This window comes from Opisthocomus hoazin, chromosome 2 (assembly GCF_030867145.1).
Source record: "Opisthocomus hoazin isolate bOpiHoa1 chromosome 2, bOpiHoa1.hap1, whole genome shotgun sequence".
In the NCBI taxonomy this organism is placed as follows: Eukaryota; Metazoa; Chordata; class Aves; order Opisthocomiformes; family Opisthocomidae; genus Opisthocomus; species Opisthocomus hoazin.
This window is the reverse complement of record NC_134415.1, coordinates 54,990,943-55,007,807: the sequence shown is the minus strand read 5'-3', so window position 1 is coordinate 55,007,807 and position 16,865 is coordinate 54,990,943. Positions and strand designations below refer to the sequence as shown.

General features: G+C 47.8%; 2 protein-coding genes across 4 annotated transcripts; both read left to right on the top strand.

Annotated features, from left to right (window-relative positions):
• The first annotated feature begins 16 nt into the window (after nt 1–16).
• Nucleotides 17–2,274, top strand: MRPL18 (mitochondrial ribosomal protein L18). Of its 2 annotated transcripts, none has more exons than XM_075413719.1 (4): nt 17–261; nt 624–780; nt 1,645–1,879; nt 2,113–2,274. In XM_075413719.1, exons 1-4 carry the CDS (start codon nt 198–200, stop codon nt 2,182–2,184), a joined length of 528 nt encoding a protein of 175 aa, XP_075269834.1. In that variant the 5' UTR covers nt 17–197; the 3' UTR covers nt 2,185–2,274. The 2 variants fall into 2 exon arrangements, with proteins under 2 accessions (XP_075269834.1, XP_075269833.1); XM_075413718.1 differs by having other exon boundaries at nt 19–261; nt 600–780.
• An 80-nt stretch (nt 2,275–2,354) lies between these two features.
• Nucleotides 2,355–14,860, top strand: PNLDC1 (PARN like ribonuclease domain containing exonuclease 1). 2 transcript variants are annotated; one of them, XM_075413717.1, is made up of 19 exons: nt 2,355–2,770; nt 3,056–3,101; nt 3,177–3,250; nt 4,212–4,245; nt 4,370–4,493; nt 5,221–5,309; nt 5,617–5,717; nt 7,070–7,149; nt 8,101–8,238; nt 9,614–9,683; nt 9,927–10,012; nt 10,240–10,295; nt 11,360–11,424; nt 12,307–12,360; nt 12,574–12,616; nt 13,179–13,278; nt 13,756–13,931; nt 14,106–14,204; nt 14,732–14,860. In XM_075413717.1, exons 1-19 carry the CDS (start codon nt 2,506–2,508, stop codon nt 14,799–14,801), a joined length of 1,770 nt encoding a protein of 589 aa, XP_075269832.1. In that variant the 5' UTR covers nt 2,355–2,505; the 3' UTR covers nt 14,802–14,860. The 2 variants fall into 2 exon arrangements, with proteins under 2 accessions (XP_075269832.1, XP_075269831.1); XM_075413716.1 differs by having other exon boundaries at nt 11,357–11,424.
• The last annotated feature ends 2,005 nt before the right edge of the window (nt 14,861–16,865 follow it).

Here is a 16,865-nt window from a genome sequence, read left to right as displayed (position 1 = left end):
CGCCGGCGGAGGCTTCCCCTGGGGCGGGGCAACGGCACCGGCGCTTCCGCGTGACGTCTCCAGCTGCGGGCGGAAGTCCCTTCGAGGCCGGCTTCCGGGGGGAGGTGGTCGCCTGGCCCGGATGGCGGTGACCGGGCGTCCCTAGAGCGGCGGGAAGGTGACTGCCGCCCGCAGGTCCTGGCCAGGGCCGGCTGCCCATGGCGCTGAGCGGCCGCCGCTGCCTGCTGCTGGCGGCCCGCGGGCTCCAGGCACGCGGTGCGGGTAAGGCCGCGCCCGGCGGGGGGCCCCGCGGCGGGGTTTCGTGAAGCCTGGACCCTGGGGACCGGCCGGGCGTGGCCGAGTTTGTATTTTGCGCGCGGGGTTTGAACCGCTGTTAAAACTTCCCACGCTTTTCGGCTTCAGCCTGCGGGTCGCCTCGTACGCTGGAGAAACACGTTCAGCTCCCGTAATCCCCCTGTTTAGTCTTTAAAAGAAAAAAGAATAGCTAGCGTTGCCCTGCGGAGTTTTACAAGCTGTGTCATCCCGTACTGTGTGCACTCTGCTGTCTGCACGATACTTTTTTCACCTTGGGGGGGGTTTATTTCCTGCTTTCCCTCAAGGTCTTCGCTTTGTGTCAACGACAGCCAGTCCCAGCACTGAGGGAGAAGTGGACACAAGCGAGAACGAGGTGGTTGCCCCAGACTTCACCAACAGGAACCCTCGGAACCTGGAGCTGCTGGCCCTGGCTAGGAAGGAGCGTGGCTGGAAGACAACGTGGCCAAAGCGTGAATTCTGGCATCGGTGAGTCAGAAAGTCACCAGCAGAAATGAAGACTCCAGAACAAATGAAAACAAAAAAACCAAAAACCAAACAAAACCAAACCCACCAGGTGGGATTTCTACAAAATTCACTTTTTAGCTTGTTGAATCCTTTACTCCCTTAGTTGTTCTTAATTAGCGGGTCTCTTCTGTGGTCAGGGAACAGCAGGCTGGCATCACGTGGAAGCTAGCCTGCGCATCATCGTCAAGGTAGCAGTAATATTGCTTAAGCAACTGCTGTTTAATGCAGGATTCTCCTAGTCCTGTGCTGACCAGGTATCGTTGTTTTATTTGAGGCATCATCATAGTCTGCTGGGTGTTGGTGGTTTTGCTGTTTTGGTCTTTTTGTTTTTGTGGTTTTTTTTTTTTTTTATAAGAAAATGCTGATTTCTTGTCCTCTGTAAAAGTATGTTCTTTTTAAGCTGGGTGTTCAAAGTCATTACTTTGTTCTTGAGGGGAGAACCACGTCCAGTTTGTTGATACCTGGAAACCCGGTACTGCCTCAGAGCAACGGCGAACAGTTGCTGCGACGCTCCGTGGGGTGTGCTGGGGCTTACGGAGCGCTGTGAGAGACCAACCACGCGGCAAACCAGCGGCTGCCTTCCTGCGGGCGCCGCTTCCTGGTGCAGCTCGCAGTTGCCCGTGCGCTGTGCGGTTTGGTGCGTTTGAGTAGAGCAAGGAAAAACCTAGATAAGATAAAAGCAGTATTAAGGAATCATTATTGTATTAATAGCTCCCATGTGTTCAGTTCTAAGCGAGTCACTCGCGCATGCAGGCGTTTGAAGGTGTTCTCCCTGCGGGTGGGAGACGGCGGTGCCGCCCCACGTTGCTTCTCCCCTGCCCCCAGGCTGCGGCTGGAGCGGACCCAGCACTACGCAGAGGCCTTCGTCGAGCGCTGCGACGGGGACGTCGTGGTGTCTGCCTCGACGCGCGAGTGGGCCGTGAAGCGGCACCTGCACAGCCCCCGGGGGGTGGCGGCGTGCCGCAACCTGGGCCGCGTCATGGCGCAGCGCTGCCTGGAGGCCGGCATCAACTTCGTGAACTTCAAAGCTGTTATCCCATGGGAACGCCGTTGCGACTCGGCAAGTACCCGATGCTCGCTTGGCCTTTCTTTTTTCCTTTTTAAGCGGTAATTTTACTGCCCTTCACCGTTAGTTTCCTTAATGTGGCTTGGCCGTCCCTGCTGCAGCGGTCGGAAGGGCGACTGATGAGCTGCGGGGTGTCGGGGAGGCTGTCAGCCCCCGTCCCTCTCCATGACCTGTCCCCGCGCCGGGGCTCCTCTCCGCGCTCACCCCCCCCCCCTCTTTCCAACAAGATTCAGGAATTTGAGAAAGCGGTGGAGGAGGGCGGCGTTGTTCTGCGGGAGCCGCGAAGGATCTACCGGTGAAGTGCGGACCCCCGGGGGAGCTTCCCGAGGAACGAGAGCCGCGAGGGGCTGGGGCACGTCCTCCTACAATAAAATGTTCTTAAATGCCTGGCAGCGTGTCGACTTCTCCGTTCTTACATCTTCTGCACTGTTAAGGCTGGAATAAACCGTCGCAGCCTGCGAGACTAGTGGGATTCGCTTCAAAGTTCAGTAGTTTTAAAGTATATTTTGGGTTTTTTTTTGTATTTGATTTGGTGTTTGTTCTAACCCGGCCTCTTTGCAATGCTCGGGGCCAGCCCAGCTTAGCAAACTCGCGCAAGCGTCCACAGCCGCCATAACATTATGTGCAAAACCTGGCAAAAAGAAAAAAATACTAAATCCCCCTCCCCTGCCCCCGGCCGGTCCAGGGGCAGCCGGCCCTCCCGCGCGCGGCCTCGCCTCCCTCCCCCACCCGCGGGTTCCGCCTCGTCTCGCGTTCTTAACGCCGGGCCGAGCCCCCCTTCCTGTCTCCCTTCCCGCTCCGGGCCGGCGATGGAGGTGGGGGCGGCGGGCTTCGAGCGGCGCCTGCCGCGCCTGCGGGGCCGCATCCGCCGCGCCGCCTTCCTGGGTGAGCCGCGGGGCACGGGCGGGCGGCCAGGGCGCGGGGGTGTCCCCGCAGCCGGTGCGGGGGCCGGAGGGCGACCCCGCTCTGCGGCGCCGGCCCCAGGGGCTCGGCAGGCCCGGCGCGGCGCGGGGGTGAGGGAGCCGGGGGCGTCGCTTCGCAGCGGCCGGTCGCCCTCTGCCTTGGGCTGGCCGCCGGCGGGGTGGGCACGGGGCGCTCCAGAGAGCCGCGCCGGCGGGACGCGCGCTTCCTATCTCACGGGGCTTTTTTGCCTTCTTTCCCGCTCCGCAGCCCTCGACGTGGAGTTCACGGGCTTACATTCGGCTCACGAGCCCAGGTAAAGCCGCCGGACGCGCGGCGTGGGGGAGGGGGCGCGTCGCCAGCCTCCCCCCAACTCCGGTGTTGCCCGCAGCCTGTTCGACTCCCCCGCCGAGGGGTACCTGAGGGCCCGGCAGAGCGTCCGGCGCTTCGCCGCCGCCCAGCTCGGTGAGTGCCGTTCGGGCAGGGAAAGCCGCCGCCCGGCGTCCTGGCGGTAACCGGGCTCGTGCCAGCTGGTGGGCCCTGCGGGTAGCCCGAGAGCAAGTCCCTCCTTACAGAGACGTTTGTCTGCTGTGGTAGGGGTTCCCTCCCCGGTCTCTAATACTATCGACTTTTAAACATTTTAAATGACGCAAAGTCAGATGGGCAGTACGCTTTTTACTGGCCTGAAATTGTTCATATGTAAAGATTACAGGTACAAATACGGGGCTTTTAAAGCAGAGGATGCAAGCAAGAAGTAGGGTGCAGCAGCTCCTGTTCCAAGGCTGTGTCATCTGGTGGAGTGCGTGAGCAAGGGGACTGCTGCAGGAAAACGAAGGCTAATATTCTTGATATTCCTAAAATAATTTAAAAACCCCCAAGAAATGGCCTGTGATGGTAGAGGGCCTTTGACAATTAAGGACCAGGTAGAGGTGAAGAAACCAGCTCCAAAATCTTTAAAACACTGTTCAAAGCCTTAGGCTGTGTAAGATCTTATGTGCTTTTTAGGGATTAGTAGAGAAAAAAACCACAAAACCAAAAACAACTAAGGAGTAAGAACCATGCTACAGTCCTCTGTGCTGCCTGGATCATTGCAGATGGGTTTGTAGTGTGGTTGGACCCACGGACCTGTGTCTGCTCAGCTGGAGGTTTTTGTCACCAACTCGCCTCTTCTCACCCACTGCTGAATCTGTTTGCTGTTCCATCAGACTTGACCGCTTTTCCCAGTCAGCACTAAAAGCTCGTCCATGTTCAGCTCTCAGGGAGCTGGGGAGTGGCCTGGCGGTTGCTGTTAAGATTTGTACCGTGGCATTAGTGAGTGGCAAATACACACTCCATCAGTGGGTCACATCCCTTATCTAATTTTCACGGTATCTGTAAACATCCAGCTAAACATTGCCATTTCAACAGAGGTTTCCCTCTCTTGCAGGGCTGGCAATATTCTCGAATGAAAATTCAAACAAGTAAGTAAAAAAGCCATTTTTTGTTACAATGAAGACAGTGCAGTTGAGATTTTTATGCAGAATTCTCTTGGGAGGAGTTATTTCCTGTAGTTATATTCTAGAGAGATTTTTCTTTTCATTGTAGGTATGTGGTGCACTCGTACAACTTTTTTCTCTTTCCCTCAACACTGGGAGTTACGGATGTCGAATTCACCCTCTCTGCATCTAGCATTCAGTTCCTGTCTCATTACGGCTTTGACTACAATAAGGTATGTAATCTCTCTGCCAGAAATGTAGACCAGAGGAAGTCTGTGCAATTACAGGAGAAATTAGGATTAATATCCCTAAATGCTGCATTTCTGGGGTCAATAGCATCTTGCTAAAGCATGAATGCGTCATGTGGTTCATTAACAACAGGGACAGTGAGTGCTGTTTTGTTCTGAAATAACAACTGCATCTTTGTCAGCCTAAAACACATTTCCCCACCTCAAAAAAACAAAACAAAGCCAGTCTGTGGTGAGCCGAGAAGAGAAGCTAAGTACTAAACAGACCCCAGTGGGAGTCTTTACTAGCCATGAAGGTGGGGAGGTCTCAGTTTACCTGCATCTTACATATTGCCACACTTCCCATTACATTCAGACTATGTCATCACATAAGAGCACTGTTTAGCAGTTTTGGACAGGAAGCATCGTGGTATCTTGACACTTGAAGTACCTCATTAAAGGAAAGGTAAAAGCAGAGCAAAAAAAAAAAATTGATTACACTTGATAAAAATCCTTTTCTTTCCTCCGTACATAAACATGTCTGTCGTTGTGTAAGAATGCGTCTTGCATTACCTACAGTTTGTATTTTTGAAGAGGTTATTCTGAGAATGAGGAACACCAGCATCTTCCAAGTATATGCTGGTTTTGGACCTGGCTAACATGCTATTCTCTAATTTGTTGCAAGAAAGTGCAGGGGAGAGTAACCAACCTGGCATTTTTCACCCCCCTTCAGTTCCTCAAAGACGGAATCCCATACATGAATGAGCTACAGGAGAAGATATTTAGCCAGCATCTCTTAGCGGGTAGCTGGAAGGTCAGCAGGTGAGCACTATTCTGAGAGGTGGCTCCTCAGTGCTGGGTACTGGGAATATTTTTCTGTGTTGACAGCTCCCTTTCACTCGGATCACGTTTTGTAAAAGTATTAAAGCCTATTGGTCTGAGCGCCTCGCTGCCAGCTGTTCCAGCATGCTGTGGTCTATCTGAAGGAAGACAGATCACAGGATACGATCTGGAGAGTTGGGTGAATGCTGGGAAGTGATGCTTTTGCATTCCCACAGCAAGGCACAAGGCTCCATCTGTAAAGAGGTTTTTCTCACACGCTGACTCTTTTCCCCTGGTCCTGCTTTAGTGCTCTGGACAGGGATGTGCTGAAGAAGGTTATTGATGAAGTGACCTGTTGGATAGCCGCAGCAGAGGAAGAGGAGACGATGATTCTGCAGGATCTGAGCGGTACGAAACGGGGTGCCTCGCTTAGGCACCTGTGGGCTCTGAGTAGCTTCATCGCTTCTCCTGAACCTCTGGGGCCGCTACTGTCCTCTGCTGCCTGTTCTGTTAAACTGCTCTGGTGAGACTGAAAGCATCCGTGCCCATCTTGCCTTTACAACTCTCTGCCCCTGTCTACACCTCAGTTCTTGTCAGGCATTCATCTGTGGGCCCCGCTTTTCTGCCCCGTTGGGGTGGTGGGTCTTTCTGTAGTGGAAGTGGAGGTCTAGGTGCTTGGAGCACGCTTTCTGGTAACCAACTTCCATTTTGTGCTTCTTCAAAGCAGCGACTGGAGAATTTGTAGTTGCTCTGCATCAGGACAGCTTCTGACTTATTTTAAATCCTGATCTAGTTTGTGTTTGTTTGCTTCCCCTTGGAGAAGGGAAAGGCAGGTCTCCTTTCAGAGTTTGTTCCCTCTCACGTGGAGCAACAAGGAGCACCATGGAGACACATATATATGCCAGTGGGGGTGAACAGGCTGCTTACCACCTGTGTTAGCTTTTAGGAGCACTGTAGTAGAGCTGGGGAATTTCTGTGCTGGTTTGGAGGAGTTGATGGACAGGAAATTATAGCAGAGAATATTTTTTTAGGTTTGCTAACAAAAAACAGATCTTAATCCTCTAGGTCAGTGAATAAAATACAGAAAAGGTTAGGAAGGACAGAAAGTGTTCAAGGCTTTGTCTGTTGATCCTTTTTTGCAGAGTGTGAAATATAGGGGGTGGGGAGTGTCCTGTGTTTTGTACCTGCTACATCAGCTGTAGCAGATATGATACTGATAACTGTAATAGGGTCTGGCAATGGTGAGCACCTGTGACAAGAAATACATTCATTTAATAAGCGATAAGATTGATTAAGGTGTCTTTTTGAATGCTGTTCGGAAGGAGACTGGGTTAGTTCCTTATCAGCTGTGGGGGAAAATGCGTTGGTACCTCTCACCTGTGCTTGGCTTCTGGGTGTGTTGCTCTGAAACCTTGCAAAATGACAGACAGTCTATTCCAGAATAGTAGCCTTCCTCCCTGTTCAGTTAGTCTTTTCCTTTCTTCTGTGTCCTTACAAAAGCTTGTTTGCCTGAAAGTCTCACTGTGACCTTTTTTCTTGTTTTGCGTTTTTTTGGGTGTGGGGTTTGTTATTTTTTGTTTTTGCTATCATCGTATGTGGTAATGTACCAAGGTCATGTATTCAGGAGTATTTTATGTACACACATCTGGTCAGCCCTTCTGTCTAGAAAAATGTGTTTTCCTAAATAGGCTTGTCTGCAGCTCTGAAGTTTTTCTCCTACTTTTTTTTTTTTTTTTGACTTTTGGTTTTTTTTGTCTCAGGCTATCAGAGATTTGAAGTTCAACTGGTTCTGAGACAGGCTCTCCAAAATGTTTGGACACAGCCTCTTGGAGACAAGAAGGTGAGATGGAAGTGTGGACCTTCTGAAAAGAGAGTTTCTATCTAGAGAGATAGGACTGGCATTCTTGCAGGGACTCTGAAATGTTGTTTGTACTTTTAATGATAGGGTCCGGGAAGAGGGGAAGACAATAACAAAGGAATGTTCTGGAAGTTGTGGGAGCCCAATAAAAGTGATCCAGAAGACTGAGTAACTTTGGTTTCTGTTTGCCCTGTAGGCACAGAATACCTTGAACTGAAAGTGCTTGTCCTTGGGGCACTTTGATCTCTCCTTCAGTACCTCCACAAAAATGTAGAGGTTTTGGCCTTTTTGTGGTTTTCCTTTGCTGACTTTTGCCATGTAGTTGCTTTGAATACTCTTGTCTGTTAGATGGCTTGCTGTTTTGCTATTTGCTCTTGCTATTTTACATTTGGTGAAATATTTTCTGAATTAAATCTATGGTGGCGGACTTATCAAAACATGATATGATACCAGTCAGTTGCTTAGAAGTAGATTACAGAAGTCTTTTTTTGCATTAATACTATTTCAGTCTGATAGCCAGTGTCAGCAGGGTGACAGATTTACCCAGCCTTCTCGCCTGAAGCGTGGCCTTTGGGGACTCAGTCTGTGTGACTGCTGTTTGTTTCTGGTTTTTGGTGCCATGAACTTACCATATTGATGTCAAGTTAAATTGAATTATGTTCCTTTGTGCTCCAAAAAGGTTGTGATAGGAACCATCCTATTAACAAGAGAAGCATTAATAAGACACCCTTACAGCAGATCTCTTGTGGTATTGGAGCGCTGATCTCCATATGGAAGAGAAGTGAGACAGTCCTGAGGTCCCAGGGGATGCATTGTTTCTCCATCCTTCATAGCCTAGAAGCTGAGCTTGTCCTCAGCATTTCTGAACCCCATTAAGCAATGTATGTGCAGCTAGCATGGGAGGCTGAGATACCCAATGATTGTTCTTTTCAGGTAATGGTGAAAAAAGTGAGTCCACAGCATCGTCGGCTTCTGGAGAACTCTCCTTATGACTGCTGCCAGAAGGACCTTGTTCTCCTGTCTGCCCGGGGCTTCACCAACCTCTTCCAGATGCTTGTTGAAGCCAAGAAGGTAAAATGCCTCATCCTTTCTGTCATTTTTCATCATTTTTTCATTTGCTACACTGGATGTAGAGGGATGACAAAGTGGTAATTTATATTAAATGACTCAGTCAGTGCCATCATCCTGTTTAGATGTCAGTAAAACTGAGATGAATTCTTAGATTGCAGTCAGAGTTAGAAAAAATGAGTGTTAAACACTGTATCTTCTTACTGACCCCCAAAGCATGCTCACAATTATTGATACAAACACTAGATTTCCCTGTGTTAATTTTCTGTTACTTCTGCAAACCAAGTGCAGCCAGGGGAGAGGGAGCCAGAACCCATTCTGCAATGCGTTTATGTGACTTGAGAAAATGCAGGAGTCCACAATGCTGAAAATTGTTGTGTTACACAGCGTGAGTCACCATCTAAGAAAGCTGAGCAGCTTCTTGCCTTTTGGGCAGTTATGCTTTTCAGCATGTGACAGACCAGAAGGACATAGACTTGTTGGAATGGGTCCAGAGGAGGCCACAAAAATGATCCGAGGGCTGGAGCACCTCTCCTATGAGGAATGGCTGAGAGTTGGGGCTGTTGAGCCTGGAGAAGAGAAGGCTCTGGGGAGACTTTATTGTGGCCTTCCAGTACCCGAAGGGGGCCTACAAGACAGCTGCAGAGAGACTTTTTAGAAGGGCAGGTAGTGATAAGACAAGGGGTAATGGCTTTAAGCTGAAAGAGGGTAGGTTTAGATTAGAGATAAGGAAGAAATTCTGGACTGTGAGGGTGGTGAGGCACTGGCAGAAGTTGCCTAGCGAAGTTGTGGCTGCCCCCTCCATGGCAATGTTTGAGGCCAGGTTGGATGGGGCTTTGAGCCTAGAGGTCTAGAGGAAGGTGTCCCTGCCCACGGAGAGGGGGTTGGAACTAAATGACCTGTAAGGTCCCTTCCAACCCAAACCATTCTATGATTCTATATGGATCATTGGTCTGATTATGTGTGGAAATTCTTATGTTCTGTGTGCAGATTATTGAATGCATTTCAGCTTCAGAAGACTATGGGTAATGTGCAGGCAAAGGCTGTTCCTCCCCTTGTGAGTGAGCCTGTAAATCTAATCACTAGAAGATTTTACCAGTGTTCAGCTGAACTGAGAGCCCACCTAGCTCCTTAGGTCCACTCAAAATAGAATGCTGCTGAAAAAATACCCTTCTCAGAGAGTCCACAAGTCTGATTTCCTGAAAGCAGTAGTCCTTCTGTGAGCTTTGCAGCCTGGATGACTTTTGGGTGAGTGTGTGTGGATGCTGTCCAGCAGAGGAAAGGATTACAGCTGTTGAACATGCCTAAAGTTGATTATGTCTGAGCTCTCTTCAAAAATGTGCTCCAATGGGCTGTTATGTTTATATTCTTCCTGTAGCCCCTGGTGGGACACAACATGCTTATGGACCTTATGCATCTTCACGACAAGTTCTACAAGCCCCTTCCAGGTAATGCTGTAAATAGCCGCTGTCCCCAGGCTGCTGCCTTTGCAATGGGACGGTAAGCACGGTGGTCACTCGCCACCCCAGCCACCCACAGTGCTTAGCAAGCAGCAGTGCTAGTTGCCCCTTCTGAGCTCTAACTGCTGGAGCTGTGCATCGTTCTTCTGACTTCACCTCTCATTCATTTGAAATACCATTGGCTTTTCCTCAGTTTTGTGATGTCTTTCTCCACACATTTTTTGCTTTCAGAAAGCTATGAGGAGTTTAAAAGGAACATTCACAACCTTTTTCCTGTCCTCATAGACACCAAGACTGTAACAAAATCCATCTGGAAGGTGAGATGCAAAGGTCTTTTTGTTTGGAGCTAAACCTTGTCTTTCACCCAAAAGAGACGATATGTTTCCTCAGTGCCCTGTGGTTACAGAACTGTCGCCAGTTCTCAGTGTTGCCCTGAGACATTATGGCTTTAGATCTCATTTAATGAATCAGCAGTGCCAGTAAATGAGCACACTTACCACGAGGTCTGTCTTGGTTGGTTTTCTAACACGTTCTTCTTTTACAGAAATGTCCATTTCCTCGAGTGTCTAATCTTTCAGAGGTGTATGCGGTTTTGGGCAGGTAAGTGGTGGGCTGTAAAGCCTTCAGCAATCTCTTTGCTTTCTTGGGAAAGATATTTCAAAGTCAGTCATTTCATATGTTCATACTTTCCCTGCTCCCAGATGTTTTTCAGCTGGTTTCTTCTCTTTCTAAAGTTAAGAGCAAAAGATTTTCTCGTCTTTCTTATAAAGTAATCGTGGAGTAAATTATTTGCTCTAAGTCACTTCTTATATTGTACCGCCATGACTTTACTGGTCACAAATTTGGCTTGCAGACAGCCTTACATACAACTTTAGAGCTGTGCGTTGCTTACGTTGTGTTACGATATGAGTGAGTTTCATTTCTTGGTGAAAATACACCCTAATTTCACATGCCAGCTGCCAAGAAAGGGCTGCAGGGAGCCCAAAGCAGTAGCTAAGTACAACATTGAAATAGAGCGCAGAGTAGATACCGTATCTCATGAGATCAACCATGATGTGGTGGAAGAGTTCTCTTTTTTTTACACTGTTGTGGATAAATTGTTTCTATGTCAATTTTGCTAAGAAAAGCAAAATTGCACCTCTTTCCCTCACCCCCTACTCCCAAGAAGGAGACGCAAAATTAGTGCTTATAAAAACAGTACGGGGTTTCTGGTTTTGGTTGTGTTTTTTCTTTTAAGCAATTTCAGACTGCGGATTCTCAAGAGTTTTTATGCTTTTTTGTTCTTTTATTTTAGTCATTCCATAGGTATCTGTTTATTCATCTATCCTCTAGAGTTCCCCATTCAAATAGAACCATGTACTCAGCCCTCTTCCTTGGAGTTTTCTGTTGATTTTCACATTTTTTGTATGTAATTGCTGCTTAGAAGTTTTGACTGGGGGAAGAGACCGAGGAAGTATTTAGGAGCTAGTTTTCAGGAATAAAAACTGGTAGATATTGTTCATCTAAGTATCTTAGCCTTTTCATAGAACACTACCAAAGTTCCTTTTGAAGTCTTCTTCAGTAGCTTTTTCTGAAATTAAGCCACAGGTCACTAGAGAACAGTAACTTCTCTCTAATATACTAATGTAAGATTTTTGTCTTTCTTATCCACTTGTCTTCAGCAGCAACCTAAATCCCAAAGATCCAGCGTGCCCAGTGATAGCTCTTGCGAGTCACTGCTCAAGATACGGTATGTTCTGAAGTAAATCTTCAAAGTCTGGTATCTAAAAGGGTTTTTTTTTACTCAGTGGATGTCCACATGTAAAGCACGACTGAGGGCCGGTGGGTCTGCTGAGTTTGCGCCAAGTTGTCGATACACTTTTTTTTTTGTCCAGACCTGAAGCCAGGGCTCCTAAAACGCCGCGTGCTCTGCACGTCCCTGCTAGCTGCCGAGGGTAACGCAGGGCAGGTTTGCATCACGCTGGTAGCAGAAATGGCATTTGCACGAAGTTGGGCTGAACTGAGCCCAACTTGGGGCTGTGAAGAGTGCGTAGCCCTTGGCAGGGGCAAGGGGAGGTGGGAAGCCATGGTCCTAGAATGGAAAATAGTGGGAGCTAATGGCAGGGAGGTCCCAGAAAGTAGCAGCAGCTCAGTGGCTCATGTGCAGCGTTAGTGGTGCTGCCAGTGCAGGAGGGTGTGTTCAGTACATGGTGTGATGCTGGCTGTGAGGCAGGCGGTTCCTGGCTTCTCCTGGCAGCATGGTGACCTCGCCGCAGGGCCTCCTGTGTTTTGAAATGGTTCCCGTACCGTCAATGACGTGCACAACACAGTTTGGTTTAGATCTTCATGAAAGTGAAAATTTTTAATGTGCATTGTGCTAAGTTTTTCAGCCATTTGTGTAACTGCTGCCTTTTTGTTGGTATCATTTTAAAATGCATGGTAGACTTTACAGCCTACAGACTTTGTATAGGCTGTCAAGGTTTCAGGGTGAGGAAGGAAACAGAGCTGGGGGGGGGGGTGGAACTCCAACACAGAACACTGGATCTTATGAATGTTAGGATTATGCGCTGGAGTGGCTTCCACTGTGTGCTAAAGCTGTTTACTCTTTTTTTATTTGGTCGGATGCATACAGCTGAGAAGAAATCTCCTCACGAGGCAGGCTATGATGCATTTCTCTGTGGTTCAGGTAAAATGCTTCTTAAACACTTCTTCAGAGTGTGCATTGGGACTTGGCAATGCCTTTTCTGCTCTGTAGCTCTACTGATGCTAAGAAATACTTGTTTTAAAACAGTCTGTTGCTCTCGGTAGCTTAGCTGCACTTCAGTGAGCTTTTGCTTTCCATTTGTTTATTTGTTTCTTCAGCTTTGTTCTAATGTCACCTCATTTTTTCTCCTTCTAGTTCTTCTGAAGTCTGCTCATTTGCTGCTGTGCAGATCCACAGAGTGAGTGATGTTTAAACTTTTACTAAAAATCGCATTACGTGGATGGGTCCTATGGAAAACAGGCGTCAGTTCGCTCTGGCTGACTCTGTTTTGCAGACTGGCCTTCTTTTTGGATAAGAGAAAGTGTTATGGCAAATGTCACTGTTCTAATTAGATTTTTATTTTATAAATCTGAAAGTAGTAGCTTTATGTCAAAGCTGACATTTAAAAAATGCAATTGGGGCCATGCGATGCCTCAGAGGTTGGGAAATGGCATTGTGACTCCTTTATCCTTGAACAAGCTCTCTCGAGTTCACTTCACTTGGGTAAGGGTCAAATCATTTTCCACTAGTTTCCATTTTTGAAATCTGTGTGATTCAGTGCCTTCAGTTAAGTTCTGAAGAGGCAGCTGTTCAAATCCCTTCCCTTTGCTGGGAGCTTTTTGACCTCTACAGAAGATACCGAGATCTGAAATACCGTCACTAGTTAAGAGCTTCTTCAGGAGCTCTGTGCTCCAGAGACACTGCGCAGCAGTGCGGCGTTGGGGAAACAAAACTTTGTTCCATTTTGTTTTCTGATGTAGTGATGCAGTGGAGGCTGATCCTTCTTTCTCTCAGTATCTCGCCGTGTTAGCTGAGTATCTGAACAAAGTGAATTTCATCCGAGGTGGTGTTTCAAGCATTGTGCGTATGAATTGCAGGTCTGTGACCAGTTTGTGGGGTGCGTAGATCAGTGGCCTAGTTGATGGCTTCGTTAGAGGAGAAAATTCCACCAGCGCCTGGGCCCACCTTGGCAGAAGTTGTTGTCGTACAGGTGACACAACTGGGCTTTCAAAATGGCAAATTAGTTCAATTTCTGCTTTGTGAAATGTATTAATATTGTTATCCTGTAAGATGGCACTAGTCAGTTTACCTTGCCCTAATTCTCTCTGCTGTGTAAGAGAGCTTGCTGTTTCTCTGGTGGTTTCTCCATGGTAGTTGTGACAGTTTGCTTTTCTGACTCATGTTTAGAAGAATCTTGGGACAAAAGGAAAATAATTTTACAGCAAGAGCTGTGTTATACAACCTGTCTTATTTATGTGCCATGTTTTGCATATTTTCCATTGGTAGTGCTACAGTATTTCCGAACTCAGATATGTCTCAGTGTTGTATGTTTTCCAGAATTTTTCTGGGGAAGATTTTCCCTGCCAGCATCCCCCTCTTTTGGTTGTCCGTGTCCGAGGCTGGCCAGGGCTGAATGAAAGGCAGATTTACCAAGAGTTTAAAGCTCTTTGTCGCTTTGATGTCAAACGGCTTTCAAACAACCAGTTCATTCTGCTCTCCAATAAATTTAAGCAGTAAGTGTGACCGGAAAGTCTTTAATTTTCTGTCCCTTGATCCTCTTTGACCCAAGTCTTCATCCCACCCTCCCTCTGCTGTGACAGCTCTTAGATAAGAGGCTCCTGTCCTGAGCTGTGGGATGCTGTAAGCAGGCGGCAAGCCACAGCTGGTGACATCTGCTCTCGTTGCAGCGTCAGGCTTGTTCTGCGGGATTACAAGTGTCACCCTCATCTGCGGGTTTCCGTCTATCGCCACTGGACGCACTCTCCGAATGTGAACTGCCTGCTGCAGTGAGTTTTGGGAATGAGGGGGAAAGGTGTTCCGCTCAGGGTGCCGGGCCCTGTCGCGGCAGCAGTCTGCCGGGCCCTTCTGCTGAACATGAGGTGCAGCAGCGGGTTCCCTTGCCGGCTGCTGGATGGCTACTTGCGACCTTTCAGCCCTGGGCAGCTGGACTTCCATCTCGAGTCACTGGGGAATGTTACCCCATGGACAGCACAAAACCACATGTGCGCTGTCGTAACGGACAGAGGGTGATCTTAATGAGCTGCAGTGCTAGCTCTGATAAGCCTGAGGAGAGAGAGGCAGAGTCTCCCAGGTGTGGGATGGATGTGTTTATTCTACAGCAGAGCCAAAAGCTCAGTAACAGGAGAGAATTCCAGATTCAAAGTGCACCCCTCACTTGAGGCAGTGACAGAGATGCTCATGAAGGGTGAACTTCTGACCCGACGCAGTTTGGAAAAAAATCTCAGTTCTTAAGAGCAAAATTAATCCCTAAATATAAGTAGCCTAACAGCACTTTCTTGTTCTTACCCTTTAGAGTCTCTGGTATTGTGGCACTGTGGTCTCTCTTCGCCTTTGTACTCGGAGGAGCTCCTTGCTGCTGCTGATTGTGAAAGGTTGCCTTACAGATGAGACATGAGGAATGCACATCGTATTTTTTTGTGTTTGTCTGCGTTTTGTTTCATTTCATTCAATAAACTATGAAAAGAAAAAAGAAGCTATGAATAGTGTTTTTAATTGCTTTCTTGGAAATGTGTTATTTAAAGAGCATGTGTTGGTTTCCAGTTTGTGGTATTTTGTAATCTGTTCAAAGCATAGTCCCCTCCTGGAAAGGGAGAGATGCTTCTTTCAGTACCTGATTTACTTTGATCCTCTGTTGGTTCCTCACAGCTATTCATAACCCCAGTTTGTTCCCAGTGCTTGTGCTGCTGCATCAGTCATTTGTGATGAAGTTCAGGAAGTTATGAAATGAAAGAGGCTATTTTTAGCTTTAGTTGTAAAGCAGGGGAAATGTCACTGTTTACCAAATGAAAATGGGCAGAGTTGATGGAGAAACCACTCCTGGGGCTCGTGAAGGATTCTGGGAAATAGTAAATAATTTGCAGTGCTGTGAGTGTCGTGCAGTGATGGTTTCAGCGGCAGTGGAGCTGAGGATAGACAGAGATAAGGGGACTTTATCCGCTTCCAATTTGTACAATATATGCAAGTCAGGTGAGCTGGCACGCATTTCTGTTTGGTTCTAGTGCACAGCATGTGAGTGGTCCTTGATCCAAAAACATCACGGGGTGTTGATCGGTTTCTCTGATACAGTTGGAGCATTTGTCAGTCTATGGACTGCAGTCTTCAGAGATTTTTCTTATGAATTTCCTTCTCTTCTTAAAACCAACCTGCCCATCCACGCTTTCCAAATAACAGTCCCTGGATTTCATCAGTGAGACCTAACGGGATGGGGGTGCACGGTCATCTAATATGTGGAATCTGCCCTTCATTGACTCTAAAGTGGGAGCTGCTGCAGAGAGCCTTAACGCAGCAGCACGGTGTTGGGGCGTGCCTGAGGGCGACGTGCTCTCCGCTGCTCATTGTTTGCTGCTTTGCTGCCCTGCAGGAGAAAAGGGCAGCGTGTCTTCACATGTGGTTCTCGAGTTCTGCAGAGCTTGTGGTTTGCAGCTCTTACTTCATAAGCCAGCTCCTAGCCAGACAAGTAACTGACTTCCTGATGACCCTTCTTGATTTTTTTTTTTCTTTTTTTTTTTTTCGGTAACCCCTTCAGTGATGGGGTTCTCTGTTGCAGTGTTCCTTCAAATATCCGTGTAAGTATCTCCCTGTTCATTCTGTCATGTTTTTTGTCTCTTAACATCGTGAGACGCCCTCCTTGTGTCAAGGAGAGCACAGGCTCTCTGTGTTGTGTGGATTTGGGAAATTTTGACTGGATGTTAACATGCAGTAGCATGCATTTTTCCAGAAAAACAGTTGTCTTGGCTTATGATCTGGGGAACATAATACCTTGTTCTCTGGGGCCCGGATTCAGTTAGCTACTTCAATGTGGGGAGATGCAACCTCACTTGCATCTAATCGTTACAGTCAGGGGATCATGAGGAGACAGGTGCTGTTACCTTTGAGAAGCACAGCAGTTTTTAAGGGAGCATGTGCTTTGAAGGAGCAAAGAAATTGTTCTGTCTTTAAATTTTGCTCCCAGAATTCCTCCCATTTTCTTCTCTGAGTGGCACGTAGACAAATAATGAATTAGTTAGTTCCCAACGGTACTATTCTCTCTCTTTGCTCACCCACTAGAGAAACACACTTCCCTGCAGAAGAAAGCAGAGATCCTTCCACCCCTTTCTGAGAACCAGCCCGTGGGTCTGACCGTGCCTCCTCCCTTTCCACAGGACTGGCATGCCTTGGGCACCAGCACAGTGCAGTAAATTGAGAGACCTGGCTTTCCTGCATTAGAGCTGGGAGAACTTACAAGCAACAGTTGCTGTAGATCTACTAGGTATTCCTACTGTAAATCAGTTAGGTTTACATGCAGAGTAAGTACATGAAGAAGAAATGAGTAGGTTGAATGTATTCTGATCTCCCTCCTAGGGGAGAATTTTACAGAAACAAGTTGCCTGTCTGTAGCAACCCAGGGTCGCTCGCTGCTCAGAGCCTTTTAAAGACATCAGTCAAAT